This window comes from Phacochoerus africanus, chromosome X (assembly GCF_016906955.1).
Source record: "Phacochoerus africanus isolate WHEZ1 chromosome X, ROS_Pafr_v1, whole genome shotgun sequence".
Lineage (NCBI taxonomy): Eukaryota > Metazoa > Chordata > Mammalia > Artiodactyla > Suidae > Phacochoerus > Phacochoerus africanus.
The window spans coordinates 122885281-122908692 of record NC_062560.1 but is presented as its reverse complement, the minus strand read 5'-3'; the positions used below and the strand labels follow the sequence as shown (position 1 = coordinate 122908692).

The 23412-nt window shown below is 47.5% G+C and overlaps 1 protein-coding gene across 4 annotated transcripts; it reads right to left on the bottom strand.

Moving 5' to 3' along the window:
* Nucleotides 1–14421: 14421 nt before the first annotated feature.
* Nucleotides 14422–23131, bottom strand: SLITRK2 (SLIT and NTRK like family member 2). Of its 4 annotated transcripts, XM_047765576.1 has the most exons (4): nucleotides 22094–23131; nucleotides 18380–18433; nucleotides 18119–18295; nucleotides 14422–17888 (listed from the first exon to the last, which is right to left on the bottom strand). In XM_047765576.1, the coding sequence occupies exon 4, from the start codon at nucleotides 17843–17845 to the stop codon at nucleotides 15296–15298; it is 2550 nt and encodes an 849-aa protein (XP_047621532.1). In that variant the 5' UTR covers nucleotides 17846–17888; nucleotides 18119–18295; nucleotides 18380–18433; nucleotides 22094–23131; the 3' UTR covers nucleotides 14422–15295. The 4 variants fall into 4 exon arrangements, with proteins under 4 accessions (XP_047621532.1, XP_047621531.1, XP_047621534.1 ...); XM_047765575.1 differs by lacking the exon at nucleotides 22094–23131 and having other exon boundaries at nucleotides 18380–21584; XM_047765578.1 differs by lacking the exons at nucleotides 18119–18295; nucleotides 22094–23131 and having other exon boundaries at nucleotides 18380–21584.
* Nucleotides 23132–23412: the final 281 nt, after the last annotated feature.

Below are 23412 nucleotides of genomic sequence, written 5' to 3'. Positions count from 1 at the left end.
TGACAAAACTGTGGAAATTTCTTCATCCAAAAAAAATTTTTTTGATGGTCTTGGTGGGTGGTCTTCTGCGGGGAGGGAGAAAAGGGTTCCTTGGCAAGTCTTGGGACCCAGCGTGATGGCTGCAGGTCCAGAGGAAGCTGCTCCCCACCTGCCCCATCCTGAGATGCAGGGGGCACCGCCGCTCCTTCCTGCCTGGCCTGCATGGTTCCTTCTCTGCCTTCTCAGCAGTGTTCTTTGTATAGTGAGCTCCATCACACCCGCATCAGAAAGAAAGACTATTTTTTTAAATTATTTATTATTATTTTTTTCCCACTGTACAGCAAGGGGGTCAGGTTATCCTTACATGTATACACTACAATTACATTTTTTCCCCAGCCTTTCTTCTCTGGCAACATGAGTATCTAGACAAAGTTCTCAATGCTATTCAGCAGGATCTCCTTGTAAATCTATTCTAAGTTGTGTCTAAGCCCAAGCTCCCGATCCCTCCCACTCCCTCCCCCTCCCATCAGGCAGCCACAAGTCTCTTCTCCAAGTCCATGATTTTCAGAAAGAAAGACTATTTAGTGACATGAGACCATCCTAGAAATTACATGTGTTCGTTGATAAGTACATCAATAAATACAGTGTTAAGTAACCTCCTTAGAAAGTTTGACTTGGGGAGACGGGGTTAAGATGGCGGAATAGAAGGACTGGAGCTCAACTTCTCTCCTAAACACAACAAAATGCACAACTAAAGCCTGAGCAATCTTCAACCAAATGGACCGGAAACCTTCAAAAAAGATATCCTACTCCAGAAGACAAAGAGGAGGCCACATCAAGAGGTAGGAGGGGCAATTACACGACATAAGCAACCCCATACCTCCCGGGTGGGAAGCCCCACAGACTGTAACTGGTTCACAGAGACTCACCTACAGGCGTGAGAGGTCTGAGCCCCGCATCAAACTCTCTCGTGCGGGGACCTGGCACTGGGAGAAAGAGCCCCTGGAGCATCTGGCATTGAAGCCCAGTGGGGCTTGTGCGCAGAAGCTCCATGGGACGGGGGGAAACGGAGACCCCATTCTTAAAAGGTGCACACAGACGTTCACGTGCACTGGGTCCCAGGGCAAAGCAAAGTCTCCATAGGAATCTGGGTCAAACCCTGACTGCAGTTCTTGGAGGACCTCCTGGGAAAACAGGGGTGAATGTGGCTTGTGGTGGGGGAAGGACATTGGAAGCAAAGCTCTTGGGAATATTCAGCAGCTGTGCCTTTCTCTGGAGGTGCCCATTTTGGGAAAATCTGGCCCCACCCGTCAGTCAGCTGCTGAGAAGCCCCAGGGCAAACAACAACCCAGGTGGGATCACAGCCCCACCCCTCAGGAAACAGGCTGCCTAAAGACCCCTCAGGCACACAGCTGCCTCTAATCCCATCCAGAGGCAAAGCCTCACCCATCAGAGGGATAGGAATCAGCTCCACCTACCAGGGGGCAGGCATCAGCCCCTCCCATCAGGAAGCCTACAGCAAGCCCCCCATACCGACTTCAGCCACAGGGGGGCAGACACCCGAAGTAAGAGAGGCTACAACTCTATTATCTGTCAAAAGGTCACCACACCAAAAACCTATACACATGAAAAGACAGAGAACTGTCACTCAAATGAGGGAGAAAGGAAAAACCCCAGAAAATCAGCTAAGCCAGGAGGAGATTCTCAGCATCCAGGAAAAAGACTTTAGATTGTCGATGCTGAAGATGATGCAAGACATTGGACATAAACTGGAGGCAAAGATGGATAACTTACAGGAAACACTGAGCAAAGAGATACAAGATATAAAACTTAACCAAGAAGAGATGCAGAAAAAAAAATTTTTTTTTTTTGGCTACCCCGTGGCGTATGGAACTCCCGGGCCAGGGTCAGATCCAAGCTGTAGCCTCAACCTAAACTGAAGCTGTGGCAATGCCAGATCCTTAACCCACTGTGCCGTGCTGGGGATCAAGCCTCCGTCCCAGCACACCCAAGATACGGTCAATCCCATTGTGCCACAGCGGGAGCTCTCCAACATTTAATTCGTAGTTTTACCTTATTATAATTCTGATCATGGCACAATTCATAAAGTAAGCCATGGAGTTATATATTTTTGATCAAAAGAGATCTTAGGGTCATTTTTGTCTGATGTAGAATACAGATTTGGGGAGATTTTGATGTCATTGCTACTTATAGAACAAAAGGTATAAGAGATATTATGTTTACAAAAAGCCACAGCAGTTTTTAATCTACCAATTTCATGGATAAGCAGAAATAAACGTAAGGAATTCTTGTCTATTTAAGCATTAAGCCAGAGACCTATGTGCTTATTTTCCAAATCAGTCTTTAAGATTTCTTTTTATGCTCTTTACTTGGTTTGGTTGTTTACGACAATCATGAATAGAATTCAATAACATTAAGGTTATTAGGATTAAAAACGACAACAACAAATAATGCCAGAAGTTTTCTAAATCCCAGGCTAGCTCTCTACTATGATGCAGCATCTTTTAGCAGTTGCAGAGCACAGCTTTCTGAATCCGTAGCCATCTGACCAGTCCCAGAGCTCAAGAGAGAGGCTTCTGGTGCCTGAATGCACACGTCCATGGTTGAGGAAGCCAGGCAGCCAGCCCAGGGGTGGAGCCCGCCTCTCTCCTCAGCTCAGGGCTCAGGGCCTCTGCACTACTTGGCAGGACTGGGATTTTGTCAGCCCAAGGAATCAATGGGAAATGCGCTGAGTGCTTTTATTAAAAAAAAAAAAAAGAAGAAGAAGAAAGAAAGAAAAGAAGAAGAATGTAAGCCCTAAGCTTTGAGACCAGCGTCCAGCCTGGACTTCCTAAGTCACACCAGTGCCCACACAGCCCTTCAATAATTGATGCGTTTTCAGGTCAGAAAGACCAAATACATCAATCAAAGACACTGTTGTCCCTAGGGCTCATTCATTTGCATTCTAAGTAAGACCCACGGTTTGTGGGTCAAGATGTAAACAGAAGACTGATATGTGGCCCAACATCTCAGGCTTCCGAATGCTCTGGGCTTCAGAGGCAGCTGTGAGGGTTGCCTACGAGCTCCTCCTATGCGCCTGACAAATGCTTGATAGAAATCTGTGCATGGGCGTCGGGGGAGATTTTGCTTGTACAATGCTGTCAGGCGGTGACCTTTCTCATTTACTATTTAAAGAGCTTTGCTGTGAATAACTGTGAAAATTTATCTGGGTGCCATTTAATGGAAATCCTCAAAGGCTTTGGAACAATTTCATTTACAATGAAGCAACAGAAGGCAATCGAAACATCCTGATTCCGTGAACCAGGCTTTCCATCCTATCCAGCCCAGCTCTCACTTACCGTGTCAACTTTTCCCAGCCCCCCTTCCCCCTCAAAATGTTTCTGTTTCTTTATGTTCGAAAATGGAGAACATTCTGCTTTCTTCTTTTCCACGTCTTCTTCAGGCAGTTCTGAGGATGAATGAAACCGGGGCCCGTGGGAAGTTATTCTCGTGGCCACAGCTTAGATGACGGAGGTAAACGGAGAGCTTTGAAAAGGGCACAATTTCTTTCCCACAAAGCTTACCCAAATCATACAAAGCCATTTTTTTTCCTGCCCTACAAAATCCAAATTGCTCTTCTCACATTGCAAAATCATTCAGTGGCTCTCACCAGCTAGACACGGGTGAGATAACAACAGGCTGTGTGCAGAACAGACACTGCCTCACTTATCTTCCCACATGCACACTCACGTCCTGAATGAGCTAAAAAGTGTGTCCAGTATAAGCAAAATGCATTTAAAAGGAGAAGCCCCCCCCCCCCACATTCCTTTAGTGTGAGCTGGCAGTGGAATGAGAGGCCCTGGGCCAGAAAGACGGGCGGGGGCAGGGTGTCCAGAAGGTCGTGGTCCTGGTCCACAGATTGGCCTCGGGCAACAGGAGTTTGTGGCATGTTAATGGAGTCAGTGGTGTCATGCACCCAGGACTAGTGACATCATGTGTGAGCCCCAGTGCGGAATGAACATGTACGGCCTCTTGTTTAAAATTCTTCAGGGAGTTCCCGTCGTGGCGCAGTGGTTAACGAATCCGACTAGGAACCATGAGGTTGTGGGTTCGATCTCTGGTCTTGCTCCGTGGGTTAAGGATCCGGCGTTGCCGTGAGCTGTGGTGTAGGTCGCAGACGCGGCTTGGATCCTGCGTGGCTGTGGCTCTGGTGTAGGCCGGCAACTACAGCTCTGATTCGACCCCTAGACTGGGAACTCCATATGCTGCAGGGGCAGCCCTAGAAAAGCCGAAAAGCCAAAAAAAAAAAAAAATTAAAAAATAAAAGCTCTTCAGAATGCCAAGACCCCCTCAGAGCAACAGAGCATTAGAGCGAGTGTAGGACCCTTCTAAGCCTGGGGACCACCCGGCTGGCCTCAGGTTTCTCCTCTCATAGCCACTCCCTTCAGGGTTCTCCCGCTTCAGAATCCACGAGGGAACAGTCCTTTTCTCCTTCACCATTTTTGCCTTACGCTTTTTCCTCAGAGAGTAGAAATATTATTAAACTAAGAAACTGCTGATGGTAAAACATGGGCGTGTTACTAAATAGGGTCTCTAGATCAGTCTGCACGCCTTGCTCGTGGACCGTCTGGGCTTGAACATAAGGATCGCTGGGCTTCAGCTTCTCTCCATTTCCCTGATCACGAGGAATCCCAACCACCCTAGCAGCTTCCTGGGCCGCAGTCTTCTCTCTGCCCACATGCTCAGATCCCTCTGCCAGACGACTCGCTGCTTCTCTGTTTATCCAGGGAGCCCCACTGGTGAACAGACAGGATGCGGGGTTTATAGTCAGAGCTGGGCTTTTGTTTTGCTTAACAAATACATTTTATTTGGCAAATATGAAGTCACTGATTCTCATAACCACCTGGTGAGGACAAGTACGCTCATTGTCACCTTGTTTCAAGATGAGGCAACTGAGGCCCAGAGAGGTTAAGTGACTTGCTCAGGGACACACAGTGGGTGAGTGGCCGAGCTGGGTGTGCCTGCCCCCTCTCCCTCTCAACGCTCCTCTGTGCTGGGTCGCTGAGCTAGGTGGCCTCTCCCTACACTCGGTGGGTCACAAGGACAAACACCAAAACTCCCTCGACCTCAGTTCCGTCACAAACGGGAATTATAGGGATTCATGTTCGAAATGCGAGTGAAAATCTTTATAAGGCTCTATGCAAATAGTAACAGTTCTGCAATTTTTTCTTTGCTGGAAGGACCTTTCATTATCTGCGGACTCGAATCCAAGATTCTGAGTCTGGCTTTCAAAGCCATCAAAAGGGAAATGAAGCCAGCCTTCCAGGCTCCTCACTGCTCTTTGCAGGCCTATTTTGGTCTTCACATTTGCAAGCTCCCTGATGCTCCAAGCCTTTCCCCAATTCAGAGCTCCTTTTTTTTTGTGTGCCCTGCTTCCTCGCTTCTCAGGTGATGCCAGTCTGATCCGCACTGATCTTATTCTTTTCTGACCCTGACCTCACCTACCCCTTTCAAGGAAAAGTAGCTTCTCTTCCCAACGTGGCAGGAGACACGTCTCACGTCTAGTGTGTATGTTACATCTCCCCAACACATAGGCAGTCCTTGATGCGCAGGCCGTGGCCAGCGATTTTTCATATCCGCCCAGAGTCTCGTCCCAGCACTGGGCACATGCTGGGCCTCGGGGTACACTTGTGGATTTGTTTCAATGTGTGCAGCACACAGCAAGGACTCCATAAATTGTATTTTTAGAGACAATCTGTTATCACATAAGGACTACCAGAAATTACTCATACTCTGTGTAAATGACCATGTTTAGGAGCTGGAATAAGGAAGAGGGAAAGAAAATCCTGAGACTGGTTTGTTTGTTTGTTTTGAGCTGAAAGGAACGACAGAACTTCTAGTCCCACTGTTTTCACTGTGGTGTCACAGAACAGGCGTGAGGATTGCTGAAAATACGTTGTTATTAGTGATAGTTAATGTGTCAAGTTCGCACATGCTTTACTACATTTTATGAATTGAAGTGGATTTCAGGTTTCCCCGGTGGTAAACTCCTTTTTATTCAGTTGTTTTCTTGACTGGGAAGGCTAAGTCTAATTCCTTTTCGAATGAGGTTTACGGGGCTCGGAGATGGGAAGAGGTAGCAGAGGCTACATTCAAGGTGTCCTTGTCCCCTGGGAATGGTCCTCTCTCTGTCCTCAGATTCTCCTCCATCAGCAAATCAGAAAGAATCAGTGTGACTGAAAACCACAAGGAAAGAGCCCAGGAAAGTCCAAATTTCCTTACTCACAAAGCAAAGTGTTTGTCTCCTGGTTAGTGATCAAGGCTTGGGAAAGATTTCTTTGGGGAGGCAAAGCAAGGAGATTTTATGAAACTCCCTATTTCCTGGCCCTCTGTTATGAATCATTCTAGAAAATATCTATTTACCCCTCTTTTCCTGAGACTTTACCTTGTCTTTGTACAAATATCCATCCTTGCATATAGAGAGAAACCCAAAAAGTCTAATTGAAAAACAACAAATTACATCAACACAGACAGAGCCTCCCCCATTTCCATCTGTAAGAGCAGAATAATTAGCTTATTTTTAAAATTTCAGAACACTCGGACTGTTTGAATAGTAGAACTGAACGACTTTCTGAGGAATTTTCAGAAAACAAAATCTGTATAAATGCAGTTTAAAACTAAGATTTCTTCAATGAGGCCCACTCTCAAATCACTCAGATTGCTTAAAATCTAATTGTTTTTCAGAGATCTATTTAGTACATAAGATATATTTTGTTCCAAAATTTCAAGTTAAACACTTGAAATGTCATTATACTTTAAATACTCAGTATCTCGGTAAGCATCTTTTTTTTTTTTTTTGTCTTTTTGCTATTTCTTGGGCTGCTCCCGCGGCATATGGAGGTTCCCAGGCTAGGGGTTGAATCGGAGCTGTAGCCACCAGCCTACGCCAGAGCCACAGCAACGTGGGATCCGAGCCGCGTCTGCAACCTACACCCCAGCTCACGGCAACGCCGGATCGTTCACCCACTGAGCAAGGGCAGGGACCGAACCCGCAACCTCATGGTTCCTAGTCGGATTCGTTAACCACTGCGCCACGACGGGAACTCCAAGCATCTTATTTTTATAATTTTTTAAGATCATGGCTTAGACGAGGATAGCCTACATTTCTTTTTTCATAACTTTGTGTCATGTGGCAGAAGGAAACATAAAGCAAAGTGTAGCTGGGTTTTCCTTTCATTCACTAATTATTTTATTATATTTTTATAAGATTTTTTTGCCGTTATAGTTGATTTATAGTGTTCTGTCAATTTCTACTGTACAGCAAAGTGACCCAGTCATACACACACACACACACACATATTCTTTTTCTCACCTTACCCTCCATCATATTCCATCACAAGTGACTAGGTATAGTTCCCTGTGCTACACAGCAGGATCTCATTGCTTATCCACTCCAAATGCAATGGTTTGCATCTATTAACCCCAAACTCCCAGTCCATCCCACTCCCTCCCCCACCCCACTCATTCACTAAGACTTTTAATAGGCCCCTCAGATACCTGGAAAATAGAGGAAGTTTTGGAATGAATGTCTTTTCCTCTTTTCCACCTTTGCAAAAATCATGTCAGCCAAATATTACAAGATTGAGGGCTGTCTTTTTTTGTTTGTTTCCAGTTAAAGTGAATTTGACCAACTAGAGGCATGTTGGCCCCACAATAAAACTATGGCTCAGGTTTATGATCGGGAAGAGGCCAAACACCACTTGTCAGTGAAAAGCTTTGCTCACTGGAATGAATCACTGAACTTCTGAAGCTCAGCTCAGTTGTCCAAGGGTCCAACAGTTTTGCTGATGATAAGAAACCTGGCAGTGTAGGCCGAAAGGGTGGGGTGATGAACAGCTAAATTGGAAAAGTGAAATGTGCACCCTGAAATGTGATAATATGATCTTCCTAGAGAGATTCATAGTTTAACTTTCCTCATGATCACACAGAATAAACTCATCAGCCCCATAAAGAATTCAAAATAGCACCTTCCTCTCCCCACCTCACGAAAAGCCATAGAATGTTGTGATTTACAAAGAAGTAAGAAAAATGGTTTAAACACTTTAAAGTCAAGTTTAGGGAGAGAGATTAGCCCAAGACAAATGGTGCATTTGAATCCTATAAAAATAAAATCAGAGTAAGGCTCTGTCCAAATAAGACATTTGAAAGAAGAGGGGTAAGAGATTTTCAGACTTGAATTACCCGAAGAATTGCCTCAATGTGCTATTTGTTTTGCGTGTAGCAGCCACTGCCCAGTTAGCCTAGAATCATAGAGCGCTGAAGTTGGGCACGTCCCTCAAGTTCATCCAGGCCAACAGTGTTCGCAGACACGAAAACGGAGACCCAGTGGAACTAAGGCTTGTCCTCACCACTCTGTAGGCACCTCAGCTCCTGGGACTCTTTGTTATGAAACACCAACTATAGCTTCTTATTTTGTATAAATCGGACTTTATGAAACAACTGTGTTCTGACAAAAATGTGACTTAATATAATCTGAATGCATAGACTTTCTCTCCTGTTTGGAAGACTTAAGAAACAAACCAAATACACAGATCCTAGGAAGAACTAAATGATAAGCTCTAGGAGAATTTATCACTCAGGCTTGTCAGGGAGTGTATTTTCTCTCAACGCAGACTCTCCCAATTCCAAAAGCCAATAACAAGGCAATGTCACAGCTCAGCAGTAAAGTTACTTTTAAGTCTAGAATGAGATCATTGGGTTCAATAGACAGACTCAAGTATCACTTAAAACTGGGCCTGCCTGCATGTAATAAACTGTGGCTCTTGGCTGTGTATTACCATAACTTCTCTGTTGACTTCATGGTGTGTGTGTGTGTGTGTGTGTGTGTACACACACAGGCACACACAAGTGATCCTCATAAGCTCTGAAAATGTTGGAACCAAATATTGGTTGAGGATTTCATGGAACAGCTAGAAACCCATTGTAATTATGCTGTGAACTTAGATTTTCCGTTTGTGACCCTTTCTGCAGTGTTCACATGAGAGCCAGAGTCTTATTCAATTTATTCATTAAGGAAATATTTACTAGAGAGTTGGTGAGTTCCAAAACACTATGGCAGATGTTCACAATGTGAAGGTAAAAGGGACTCGGCCAAGGATTACCCAGAGTGGGCTCCATCCCTCTATCCTGTCGGCACAACAGTCCCTTTGTGAGCCAGAAATCACCTTATATTTTATGTTGTAGACATCATTCTGTCATGATCAAGTATATCCCAAAATGCCAAGTAACTAGATCTGACAGATAATTAGCTCAAATGTTCACTCTCAGGCTAATGTTGATAGCAAATACCAAATAATATCTGAAAATCGAGTTAATAAACATGATGTATAACTAATCACATAGCAGTTGCCCAGGGAAATTCAGATCAGGTGCATTTCCAGCCCCCGCTCAGTAATGACAATATGTATTCTGAGGGTCTCTTTCCAGGGTCGACAGACACACATGCCTTGCTGATGTCTTAAATTACCTGTGTTTAGAATAGGGTGCTCGCTGCACATCACTTTCATTTCCGTTCCTCCTCAATTAATCTTTTTAAAGGATGAGATAATCTAGTGTGCTAAGCACCAACTCTCATTCTCCAGGAAAACACTCTACAAGGAGACTATTCCAATAGTTTTGCCAACCTGTGAAGGCCACATGAATAAACTGACTATATCGCGCATATAGCAAATAAATAATCTCAAGAGAGGATAGTTGTTTTGGGTCCTCTTGTCCATTGCACGAATCTCAGATCCTTCATTATGTTATACATTTGTGAATGGAGCATATCTGGCAGATATATTCTGAGGTTCAACCAATGCAAAAGCCAAACAGGTCACTTTGCAATAATTTCACCACAATTATAGCAACAAATGCATCTCTCTCTCTCTCCGGCTCTCATTGGTTTTGACTCTAGTCTTTGGGAATACAGTTACATCTTTAATGAATTCATAATTTCTATTCCTTGGATTTGCATGTCAATCAGTATCTTATTTCACAAATATAAATTTATTAGAAAAAATTTATTAGATCCCTTGGAGTATTAGATAGAATTTTATAACGAAAACCAGTTGGCCGTTGTGTGGGTGGGTGTATGTGGTGGGGGGAGTGGGAAATCAGAATTTCTTTCAATTCCTAGAAAGACATCTGTTTGAACTGTATTGTTCTACTTTTGATTTTTAAAGGCTAAAATGGACATTAATGGAAAAGTAATGATATGTTTGTAAAAGCATATTTTACCCTTAATATGTACATTATAATCATATAGAGAAGACCTTAATTTGTAAACATGTCAACAGTATGTATCAAGACAGAGAGGATGGTTCCGGTAATACTTTATCATTAACGCCTCTCTCAAGATTCTGAAGAATTTTTCTAACTAATTCAAATGTTCATTTTTAGTGAATATTTATTTAGCAATTTAAAGCTAACTACAGCATAAAGTAACTGTATAAACAGTTCATCCAATAAAACACAATATCATTTGATCACATTTTCAATATTTCATCTTGCCTATTAACAGCCCAAAACATGACATTCCGTTTGTGAAACAATGTCACTATTTGGCACAGAAGTCTACACGAGAGAGCTTGTTTCATTTGCCATTTATTCCAATAACTCGAGAACAATACTTGCAACTAAATCTAACAGTATCTGTACAGGTACTTTCAAGCTAAGATATTGCGAAAAAATTCCAACACACATGCAATGCAATATGTTTACATAATAACATATATTTATTATAAAACCTGTGACTCTAAGCACTTTATAAGACGTGAATACAGGAGTCACTCTACCCTCTAGTGCATCATGGCCATATTTGAGAGAGGAGATGCTGCTGAGCAAAGAGTCTTGTGTTCAATGGGGTTGAAATGGGTTGGCTACTCGGACTGTTCAGGAATGCTGCCGTGCCATCGTAAAATAACTCCATACTTCAATTCACACAAAACTGCAGCAGATTTTCAAGTATAAGCCCTTAGCAACCAAGAAACCGGTAGCACAAGCAGCACTGGCAAAACACACTCTTATTATGCAGAGGGGCTCCATTTTAAGCAAAGTGGATATCGAAAATCCAAACATACAAAACAGATAAGTTAGACTGATTATCTGTATTATAAAATGGTTTTCTGCTTTATAAAAGGATTCACACGTTTCCTCTAAATGGCAGACCCCCTAATGCATTGAAAATACAGTTGAACTTACAAAACTTCAATTTACACGTGACTTTTTGCACAACCATTGTGAGAAGCACAGCACACCTATATACAGTACTTAATTTTCTCTCAGGATTTAGGTAAGTCTGTCTTTTACTGTCTTTGTAAAAGACACTCAAGCCAAAATGTTATATTTTAAGCCACTGAACTATAAAGCAAATATTTCCTCTAAAAAACATGGATATTCCAGATAATGGAAGCATGTTTGTGATTTTTGTATTTACAGTTCTGGGAGTCATCTTTACAATGTAGATCTTTAGATAGCACACGCATACAGCTATCTTCAGGCCATACAATTGGGCCCTATTCCGCAGAAATGTGTTTTATTTGATTTTTGTGGGTTTTTTTCCTCCTTTTTAGCTGTGTAACTCTAAAGAGATGTTAATGGGGATTACACAGTAGCTAGCCTATGCTGTATCGCTTTTATACTTCATTGCACAGAATCACCTTTAAAAACCCGATTTCCTGCATTTCATTACTGTTCCCACTGTTTATTCTGGGTGACTGTCATTCAGATAAGGTTCTCCTTTAATAGCATTACGTTCTCGGTGGGAGGGGAGAAGAGGGGTGTTGGGGATGAGGGGGTCAGGCAGAGATCCTGGCATCTAGGAAAGGAGCACTCAAATATTTACAGAATGACTGAAGAAATGATTGGATTGGGAGAATTGTCTGGAAGGCTTTCTTCACTCTAGCATGCAATCCAGTATGTTTCTGGAATGTGCACAATCAAAATGAATTTCCAGCGTCTGAAAACTCACAGAACCTTCTTCTCGTTCATCATACACTTTTTGTAAGATCCGTAAAATATTGAGCCCTTGATGACATGGAAATATTCAGGAAAATTAAATCACCTTAGAAGTCAGAGGACTAAGCAGAGGAAACTAAACAGCCACGTCCTTACTCATCAGCTGCTGGAGGCAACTAACAAGGCACACAGGTTGACCAAATTAGACTTTTGGCAATTGTGTCCAGACTGAGAAGTGGTGTTTTGCGTGTTCCAATACAAACTCAGACACAGGTATATTCAAAAAGAGTGGAAGCAACTAATTGAGAGCTAGCATCAAAGGGAATTACCATTTGCCAGACATGACAGATCTGTTCCAGGCAGGGCCAGGGGAGGTGGTATGCTGCTGGCTGGAACCATTTTGCTGCGCTGCATTTGAAATAAAAGTGAACTAGCAAAATCCAGCTGTAGGAGATAAAAATAAAAATCCTAAAATAAAATATGTTTGAAAGCACTTGCGTGGATAAAGCAAAACAATACAGTCAGTGGGGATGCTAATAAGTTAATAAACCTAAATGTGCTTGTGATTGCATTAGAAATAAAGCTTCAAAGTATATAGTGTATTATGCCTTTAAATGACATAGTCTGGGCCACATTCAAAGTATTTCATTTGAAAACCCAATACAAAATAAAGTAGAAATCGAAGAGGCATGAGAATATTAAATAAAAGAAACCGTTGTTATTATAAGCAAGAGAGTTTATGCTTCGGAGTTCTTCCAGGAGGCCTCTTTAAAATCAGGTAGTAGGCTATCTCTGTTGAAGATTATTGAGTTAGTTTTTCTATGAATAATGGCATTTTACAGTAGGAATGACTTCATTTTCAGGAGAAGAAGAACACTGATGTGGAAGCACCACATCAGTAGTCCTAGTCATAAAGTTTGAGCCAAAAAAAAAAAAGTATCTTAATAGAATATGTCGACTAATTTGCCTTCATACCACTTCTCCAAATACCTACCTCTGCATTCTGTATTTATCATTACACCCAACGAGAGCAGCCACGAGAGGATTTTTGAAACTCTTACATATCTAAGAGGAGGTGGTTTCCAGGAGCTATCTCCAGGTTCAACCAGCATCCCACGCTCTTGCTCCTCGTCTAAGAAATGGAAAATCTTTACTCGTGACCTTCCTTGTTGATCTTTCCGGCCCACCATCTTCAACTTTGATCTAATGGATTTAAGTAGGAATTGTGACCTCTAATCAAAGAATGAACAAGTTAGCTTGTAGATATTCAGAGATTTTCGGGTATTACAGGCATTTTCTTCCTGAATGCCCTTGACATTTATATATACACGATTACCTTCTATTGTCAAAAAAGACTATTTTGCACCAGTAGTTCTTAATCCAAATAATTTGGATTTAAGTAATTTCTAATTGCAAGCCTATCACATGAATTGTTTATAGTGACAGACAATATACTATTAGTCATTTTGAAGCTTTAAAAGTAAGTTATCAGAATCCACTTCAATCTCCACATGATAATAAAGGATTATTATGTGCAGTAACCTATTTATGAAAAGGAAACAGTGTGCTTCTTTCAGACGCCATCAATTGCTTTAATAAGGAATTGAAAAGCTGGACTACTTTATATGCAGATCACCATCCCAGTTGCATAAGGATTTACAATAGACAAAACAAAACTATTTTTTGTTGTGAAGAAGGGCTGTTTGTTTAAATCACACAATAATATTTGCATCTAAAAATTATTTACAAGCTAATAAGGCTTCACAGATGTTATATAAACGTGGTTAGTTAAAATGATTTTAATGCCAAGACCAAAACGAAAAGCTCGCTGAAGCCGACAAGGCAAAATTCAAGTAACACATATGCCTGAAAGAAGGCAGAAGGAAAAAAGATGCTTACTTTCTTGGTTTAGGTACTTATTCATCAGGTTGTAGATGCAAATAGTGCATGATTTGATAGCACCCCGTTAACGCTTCCATGAACTCAAGAGGGAAACTCGGCTTTCTCTAAAAATGTGAACATTGAGTAGGATTCTGAGGCTAGCCTTTAATCCTAAAAGAAATGGAGAGTAATGTATACATTTGTCTCTGCTGCTGTGAACTGGCAGAGAACTTGTTTGGGATGTTTTCATCTCACCTTTGAAGTCTTCCTTCAAGGTATTTAATGGCTCATATGTCTTTACTAAATGAGGTGTGTGGCGGCCTCTACTGGTGTGTGTTTGTAGAAAAATGTTTCAATAGGCAGAGAAAATATTAATTTCAATTAAAAAGTTAGAAATACAGACTCTTTCATTTAAATATATAAAAATATCTAATTTAATGCAGAAAAAATATATTACAAGTTGTGTAATGTGTTCTTAACTAGGAAAATAATCTAAAACACTGACCACGTTAGTTTCAAATAATGATTTACGCAAGGGCATTAATTGTTCAATTCACTCTGATATTGGGTTAAATATATTTTATTAATGAATTACTAATCCCAACTGAGGCAGTTTATTACCTCTAGTCCACTGTTAAATCCCCTTAGTTGACTTAAATAAAATCACTTAGAACAAACCCAAAGGAAAGGAAATATTTTACAGTTAAATCTAGAAAATCCTAGAACTAGAATCACTGATGACAGGTTGGCTTCTATAACTCAAGCAAACTGTACTCTGACTTAATATAGCTGACATTTCAATCTATTTTACAGTGTTTTTAATTTCAAAAATACAACACATTAAAATATGTTCAATTTATCAAAGCTAAAAGCAACATTTAAGTAATGTACTTAAAGTGCAAAGGCACTTTAACACGAAGAAGTGATGCCTAGTGGCTATACTTGGTAACTGAAGACGGAAATACCATATATCATTATTTACAAAAGAATTTATAGTCTCAAAAGATCTTTGGAGATCTTCTACAAAATACACTAAATATCCATTTTTCATTTGAAAAGTTTCCTTACTCTTTCTTCATTCACTATAATCTCCTCTTCCCATTCCCCCACTGGAAAAACAAAAGAAGAAAAAAAAAGAGAAACAAAACCATAAACAAAATATATGAAAAAATGCATTGTAGAAACATTCATGTTCAATGGTGACTCCTAAGGAGAGAAGGGGGGGAAAGGTGGGGGTGGGGGGGGAGCAAGAGAGAAATAATTTAAAGGAAAACTTGAAAAAGCAGTATCATTGCTTCCCTCCATCCCCCCAGGCATTTTCAAAGTCCCCGTTGAGGCTGGGAAAGGGAGAACACAAACAAACACAAAAGCAAATGCAGTGCTTCCAACAGTTTGGAGCAGCATCCTTTGATGCCAGAGGGTTGTAAATGATTTCCCTTCACAGCTGACTGATTGCAGTTTGTTTTTCCAGAACTTCGAGGTAGTCTGGTTCTGATTGCGGCTTAGCTTGCAGTAAAGGGTGGTCTGGTTTGGACTGCCCCACAAAGCATTTCCTGGGAGTTCCATATAAAACGGTTTTATTGATTCTGTCTTGGTTTTGGCGTCGAGATTCATATGAAGGGGCGAACTGCCTTTTAGGTAAGGTACAAAAGTTATAGTGGACCAGTCCAGCACTGGGAAGTTCCTTGACCCGCTCAGCGATATTCTGATACAGCAGCTCGGGCTCTCTTGGGGTGGCCTGCTTTTCTAGCAACTCGGTGGCACTTATCGTGTAAGCAAGCGTGGCTGGCTCTTCTTTCTTCTCCTCCAGGTTGCTGTAGCTGAATTCTTGCAGGTTTCGGTAATAGGCCACAGGGTCTCCTTCCTTCTGCATGTAGATGGGGTTCTGGCACATCTGACCCACAGGTGGTGGGATGTAGTTATAGACGTGGCCGTCTGCTTTGTCCTGAGTCTCAGTGTTATAAGACCCATACTGCAATTGGAAGGAACTTACGTCTAAGTTGTTGGCACTCCTGGGAACACTGGGCACCCCCTTTCGGCGTTTCAGGACAAAGACGAATAAGCCAGCCCCAAAACAGACGGATAAGATAAAGACCACCAGCAATCCCAAAATCAGGACGGAGAGCGGAACTTCAGTGTGCAGTTCAGGATAGGAACTGGGAGACACGCTCAGCGAGCGAGGTGTGTCTGTGTTGTGATTCATGGACAAAATGGTCCCGTCTGACAAGTTTGGGCTGTCAGGGCAAATAGCCTCCCTCCCCAGAAACTTCAGTATCTCCCCTGCATGCTTGGCGGGAGACTCACAGGTCACCTCATTGATGATGACAGGGGAACTGGCATGTTCTGTCCAGTCCTTTAGCCCCATAATGTCGCAGGTGCAGTCCCACGGGTTCTCTTGCAGATCTATCTGGATAAAAGCCGGAAGCTGATCCAGAACCCCTTTCACAGGCAGGTGAGAAAAATGGTTGTTTCTCAGATTGAGCCTGGTGAGGGCCGTGCCCCCAAATATGTTATCAGGTAAGGACCGCAGCAGGTTGTTATTCAGAAACAGTAGCTGTAGGTTAATCAAAGCATCAAAGGTCAGCGGCTTGATTTCCTTAATGACATTATACTCTAAATAGAGATACTGCAAGCTCTGCAGTCCATCAAACATAGCTGGATACAGCACTTCAAGGTAATTGCCATTCAGATAAAGTCTGCGTAAACTGGTCAGGTTCGTGAAGGCACCTTCCTGAATGACCGCAATCCTATTGTTTCCTAAGTGCAACAGATCCAAAGAACTGTATTCTAAGAGGTCGTTCTTATAGACAGTTTGAAGATAGTTCCCTGTTAGGTAGAGTTTCTTTGGACTGGTGGGTTTGGGCTGTAGGTCGGAGATGTTTGTGAACTTCCTTTCTTGGCAGTTGACGTTGAGGCCGTTGTCTGAGCTCTGGGAGGTGCAGACACAGCTGCTGGGGCAGGTGAGGGGTACCGGGGACTTGGTCTGGTACACCATGATGGGTCCAAAGCTCTGCCTGTCCTTCGACACGGTGACCCGGGGGGTCGGCCGGTTTCTCATTTTGGGGGGCCGGCTGGCTTTCGGCGCCCTGGTTGGGTTGAGGGCAGGGTTCAGGGTGGGGGACTGCCTTTGGACGTGGGTGTCCGCGTGGCTGCCCCTCTGACCCGAGTCGCCGCCGCTGCCGCTGCTGCTCTTTCTGGGACAGAGGTCTTGCCTGGTCAGTTGGGTGACATCTTTCCCGTGCAGTCTGAAGGGAGTTTCGCAGACAATCTCCCCCACAAAAACGGTTATGGTGTCCAGCCAAGCCTTGAGAGGAAGCAAGTCGCAAGTGCAATTCCACGGGTTTTCCTCCAGCTGAATCTCCATGATCCCTCCGATATGTTCAAGGACGCCGGCGAAAGGCATCACTTTCAGCCGATTCCCTCTCAGGTCTAAGTGGGTCAGCAGGACGAAGCGGAACACATTGCTGGGCAGCGACAGCAGAAGGTTGTCATTCAGGATGAGCACTTTGAGCTTGTTCAGCTTGCTGAAAGCCCCCGCCTCGATGGCGCTGATGTAGTTGTAGTCGGCCTGCAGGTACTCGAGGCTCTCCAGGCCCAGGAAGGTGTCCTCCCTCAGCACCTCGAGCTTGTTGTTGTTGAGGTGCAGTCTCTTGAGGGTTTTCAGGCCGCTGAAGGCCCCGGTTCGGATCTCCTGCAGCCCGTTGTTGCCCAGGTGCAGAGTCACCGCGTTGGAGTAATTGACAAACTCGTTGGGGTACAGTCTGGTCAGGAGGTTTCCATTGAGGAAGAGCTGATAGATTCGATACTGGGGGGGCTGGAGCAGGCTGACGGTTGTAAATCCTTTGTTTTCGCAGTTAATGTTCAGTACGTTCTCCTTCTCTTCGCACAGGCAGCGGATCTTGCAAATGTCTTTGGCAGTTTTGCGACTCTCCGTCTGTAAGATCCCGGCCACGGTGAACACACTGAGGAACCAAACGCCGCTCAGCATCTTTAGGCACCGTCGGTGTCAGCTCAGGTACCTACAGGCAAACCTTGGGGAGGGGGGCGGGAGAGAGCAGGATGCGGGGGAGAGAGAAACACGGAAGGCCGATTAAAATGGCAAAGCGAGGGGGCGGAGTGGGCGGGAGGAAGAATGCGGGGAGTGGGCCACACGGCAGGAGATCACTGCGATGCTCAAAGCGGTGTCTGCTCTCCTCCCCTTCCCCCCTCCCCCCCCAGCCCCCCCACCCACCCACGCGTCCCCCAGCACACATGCTTGCACCTGATTTCCCGGCGGGTCGCCGCCAGCCGCGGAGTCATTAGTAACCGAGTTGTCCTACTAAATCCAGCCCATCTCCTCCTCCTCCTCCTCCTCCTCCCCTGGGGTATCTTGAAGAGATCTCGGGCGGCTCGCCCCTCCTGGGCTCGCAGCAGAAATTGCTTTACTTTTTTTTTTTAACTGCGCAAAAAGGGGGTGGGAAAATCAGGGGACTGGCGGCGGGGGAGGGGAGAGCAAAGACAGCGCGGGGTGGGGGTTACTCACACATCAGGAGAAGACGGGACCCCTCTCCTCTGCGGTCCGCCAGTAGTTTGGCATCTTCAGAAAGAGAGGGAGAGCAAGGTAAAAGACGCCGCCGCTTCCGGAGGGCTGCCCTGCTCTCCCTGGGTTGATTTAATTTTGCTGGGGGGTGCGCACGAATTAGAAAGCCGGCAGGCGGTGGGAGAGGAAGAGGAGGGTCGGAGCGGCGGGAAGCTGAGCCGACGGGGACCCAGGGGCGCGACTGCTTGGCGAGATCGCGAAGCTGGCCGGCCCGGTCGGCGGGCGGCGGCGACGGCCGAGCCCGGGCGCGCACTTCCAATCCCGTGGCAGCGGCGGCGGTGCGCCCGGCAGTTTGAATTTGAGAGGCTTTGCAGGTTCCCCGGGACAGGGCTAGGGTGACGTCACGGGGGGAGGGGGCAGGCTGGGGGATCGAGGGCGCGCAGTGGGGGAGGGAGGGGCAGATGCTTCCCTTCCCTGCGAGTGGCTTTGCAAAGCTCAAATCCCGGCTGCGTCAGTGGATTCTGAACTCCTCCACCTCCAGCCCGGCGGGCGGCGAGTGGCTGGCGAAGCTCCTGGAGAAGGGCTCTGCAGGAGGGGTCTGGCTAAGGGGCGGCCACCGCCGGGACTCCTCTGACCCCTCCGAGTGGTTTCTTCCACCTGCCCCTCCCTCCGGGCCATCCCAGCGGGGAGGCTCGTTCCAGATCCCCGAGCTGGGGTCCCGACCTCCCCAGTAAGGGGCGTGTGTGTGTGTATGTGTGTGTGTGTGTGTGTGTGTGTGTGTGTCTCGGGGCGGGGGGTGCCTCTTTGCTACAGGACCAGGGCCCTCCCGTCAGCTTCCTAGCTCAGATGCTGTTGGTGCGGAGAGCGGGGTGTGTGTGCACCAGTGTGTCTGTGTGTAGGAGGGCGAGGAGTTCTCCTAGGGGATTCATGGTTTACATACAGAGCTTTGTTTCCGTGCTGAGAGAATTAGAATTACTTTCTGGGTGTTGACTGGTCAGATATTTGCCTGGATTCGGAAAACCAGCTCGACATTAGCTTATAGACCGAGATAAACAACAACACAGCCCTTCTCCCCCTGAGGTTTATACTTAGCCAGCTAATGAGGTTGAAACGTGTGCTTTTTGCCTGAAGGAAGGAGAAGAGGAGTGGGTGTCGGAAAGGCACTGCCAAGCTGAGCTTCAGCTGGGAGCTGGGGCCCGTGCAGAAGGGAGCCTAAGCTCTGCAGGCGGCAAGGCCAGGGGAGCTAGGGGACAGAAGCTGGATGGGGAAGACTGGCTCCTGAGAAAGAGAGGGCAGGGCGGATGAAAGGAGTCCTGGCCGAGACTCAGGAGACCTAGCTTTGAGCTAGCTCTGTTGCCAGGTGTGTCACCTGTTTCTGGATCTTCCCATCCCCCTTGGCACAAGGGGGTGGCCTCTATGTGCCCTCACGGCTCGGACATTCAACTGGATTCAGATAACCTTTCTAAGGATTTTTAATGGCCAGGGGTTGGGGTTTTGCCTTCAGTATCTCCTTTCTCCTGGACCCAGGAGTCTCCCAGTTGGAGTCCATTTGCAAGATGTGAACGTGCTGTGGCCCAGAAGGGCCAGGGGCTGCCTCCGGTGGGAACCGGGGAGTTGAGCCAGCCCCAGAAGAGAATGAAAGAGAATGGGAGAAGGAAGGGACCCATGGACTCGCCGCCGGTCCCGTCACACACTTTAGCTTGCTTTCCCCGCCACTTCGGCCCCAGCCTGCTGCAGTCAACACAGGGTCCCATGGCCAGGCCAAGTGTGGAAGGGAGGCAAGCTTAAAGGCAAAACGAGCCTCCTGAGAACCGAAAGCCCTCCTGCTTCTTCCCTCTATCCGCGCAAAGTTCAGGTCCTGGGATTGTTCCCGCCCATACAAGTTCTTTCCTCCTCAAGGAGGGCTCTGATCACTTATAAACTTAGGTACCGAAGCAACCTGTGGCTCCGGCTGCCTCCTCCGCAATTTTTCTTGGGCTTTCTCCCCCCCCCCCTTTTCCTTTGGGGAAGAGCCCTGCGCCAGACATGGAGAGCCCCTCCCCACGCAGTAATCCTTGCTTCACTCTGGGCAACATCCTTTCCTTCTGGGCCCTCACATTTTCCTTCTCTGTGCCAAAGGGCAACCGGAGAGGGGCTGTCCGCGAGGGGGCGGCCCCCCGGCTGGCCTCCCACTCTCCACGGCAATTGCATCATTAGGGGCAAGCCAAGTGATGTGCAGTGAACACGTCTAAGCTTCCTTTGATTTCATTTCATAATTCCAAATATTAAATATACATAGTTCCTAGAGAGATGTGGTGTATTCAGTCATTCACTTAACAAGCATTTATTAATTAGGTTAATATTTCTTTGAAATAGAAGCCAACATGAGAGCTGGACAAGACCTTTGAAATCAGTTTCACTTTATAGATGAGGACATTCCTCAACCAGGGGAAGTGCTGACTTGCTTGAGTTCAAGAATCTATAAAATTGGAAACAGAACCCAGGGATCTTAGGTCTCGGTCCAGTGGTTTTCCAAAAAGCTCACTACTGCTTACTGTGAATTAGAGAACCATCTAAACTTAAAGAGCGGTGCTGATGTTTTGCCTAAATGTGTTCTTTCTACCAAATCGTATGTGAAAGCGAAATACCCAATATGAGTTTTAGTTCCCAAATATATAGTAATTTCCTCCAAGACACGGATGACTCTGTCTCCTTGAAGACAGAGCCTACGGGGCGGGTAGATGAGTGACAGGGCGCTGGGGGCGCTGGAAATTTTCGCCGTCATGGAGCGAGGGACACGCCGCGGCGAGCTGCCCGGGGGAGCGACCCTGGGGACCCTGCGGCGGGGTGGCGGATCTGCTTGGTGCGCTTAGCTTCCTACACGGGGCGGCGCACCCTCCCACCACTCCTCCGTCTCCGGCTGCTCCCTGGGCTTGCCCAGCCGCTTTCCCACACGGAGTTATTGGCAACAATCAGCCGCAACCGCGACAAAGCGCTTGAAGTAAGTTGTCTCTGGCCCCGCGTCTCCCGCTGGGGAGAGCGGGCTCTCGTCGCGGCGGAAGGGCTCCGGAGGCACCCGGAGCCCAAGGGAGGCAGAGGCGGGCGCGAAAAGGAGGCAAACGCTCCTCTCCTCGCTGGGGCGAGGGAGGTGGAAACGCGCCTGACGCTCACTCGCATCTTCCCGAGTCAAGCCGGCTCGGGTCTCCGGCCGCGGGGCGCGGTGAGTGCGGGCGGGCGCGCAGCCCCTCTCCGCCCTGCCGCCCGCCCGACCGCGAGGGGGGACAGGGGCCCGGCCGGCCCGGGGAGGGGGCTCTAGCGCCCGCCCGCGACCGCCTTCTGTCCGCACTCACTCCCGGAGACCAAGGGGCTGGGCGAGACCCCGCGGCCGGGACCCGGGCACCCGGCGCTCCCGCAGTCCCACCGGCCCTCCCACCCCGCCACCCCCCCCCCCGCGACGGCCGCTCGCGCCGCCCCCTCCCCCGGGACCCAGGTGCCGCGTCCTCCTCCCGCGCGGTGGCCGCGGGGCTGCGCGACGCCCCGAGCCGGACCCCGCCTGCGCGACGGTCCCGAGCCCCGCAGCCGGAGCGGGGCCGCAATCGAGGGCGGCCGCCCGCGCGCGGTCCCGGCGGATCGCGCTGTCTTCCCACGCCCGTTCCCTCGGCTGCGGAAGGCAGGGGCCCGCGCGGAGCCAGCTCGCCGGCCGCGTCGCCGAGGCGTCCCCGAGTGCTCACAACTTACCCGGCGAGCGCGCCGCCCGGAGGTTCCCCCGGAGGCGCCCGCAGCATCTGCGACCGGGAGGCGCGGGAGGCGGCGCGGCCTCGGACCGGCGCGGCCGGGGAGCGAGGGCTTGGCGGCGAGCGCGGGCGGCGCCCCCAAGGGCAGGCAGATCCCACCGGAGCGGCTCGCCACCGGGCAGCGCTTCTGGCAGCAAGGAGGGAGCAGCCGGGAGGGAGGAGGGAAGGAGGGCGGAGGGGGGAGGAGGAAGGAGAGGGGGAGGGAGGAACGGCGGCCCCCGCCCGCACGTATCAATCACCCCGCGGATCAAATGTCCCCGCTGTGCACCCGGGAGGGGGATGTGCCGGCCCACAAAGGGGCCGCTGCTCCACCTCTCGCACGGGCGCCGCGGAGCGCAGCTCGCGCCTCTCGGCCCCTCTCGCTTGGAACTCTGCCCAGCCCTTGCAGCTTCCTCCGTGGGCTGCGGCTCCGACTCGGTCGAGTGAAATCGGGATGGCACTCGGTCAGCACCGCATCCGAGGGGACACCAGAGCGCAGGGCGGGAGTTACGGGCGAGTGAAAAGCGGCCAGCCCCTGGAGCCCCACACCCTCCGGGCCGGCTGCCTCCCCTAACTAGTCAGCGCCCGACCCTCGGAGTTCCAGGCAGAGAGTCCAGGACCTCCTACGGGGATGGTAAACAAGGCATTTCCACAGAATGGGGAGCAGAGCTGGACCAGGGCAAATGTGTTCACCGAAGCCAGCCCTTAGCAGCATTCCAGACCCCGTTTCAGCTTGATTCTTTTCATTCTTCACGACGTTGCCAGGATCTACTTGAGCGGACTTTTTGCCATCCTCCTTGCCTTTTCTCCCTTCTTTTCCCTCTTATTAGTAGTCCAGGTGGTTGTGTCTCCGTGACGGGAAGGCGCTCTGTGAAAGAGTCACTGTAGTTCCAGAGGGAGGTGCGGTTGTCGCCGAGTGCATTGCAGTTCCCAGCAGATCTGCTTTCCCCAGGGCCTCGCTTCCCCTCTCCCAGGGAATTAGGGATAAAGTTGCAGTTGTATTCTTTTGAGTCGGGAGCAGGGAGTTGACTTGATGTCACCAAGAGGAAATTTCCCCCTCAATCCTGGAAGAGAGCAGCCTTAATTAAAGTCGAAGCTGGCCCCTGACTTTCCCGTACCCCCTACAGAGTCTGTAAAACCCCCAATTCTTCAGAATATCCACAGGCTTGAATGGGAGGGGAGGGGTGCAAAGTTAGAGCACAAATGAGCTCTGGGGCCAAAGCATCTGCATTGTCTGTTTTCAAGGTTATTTCCTATGCATTTAAACCACGTTCTCCGGGGCAC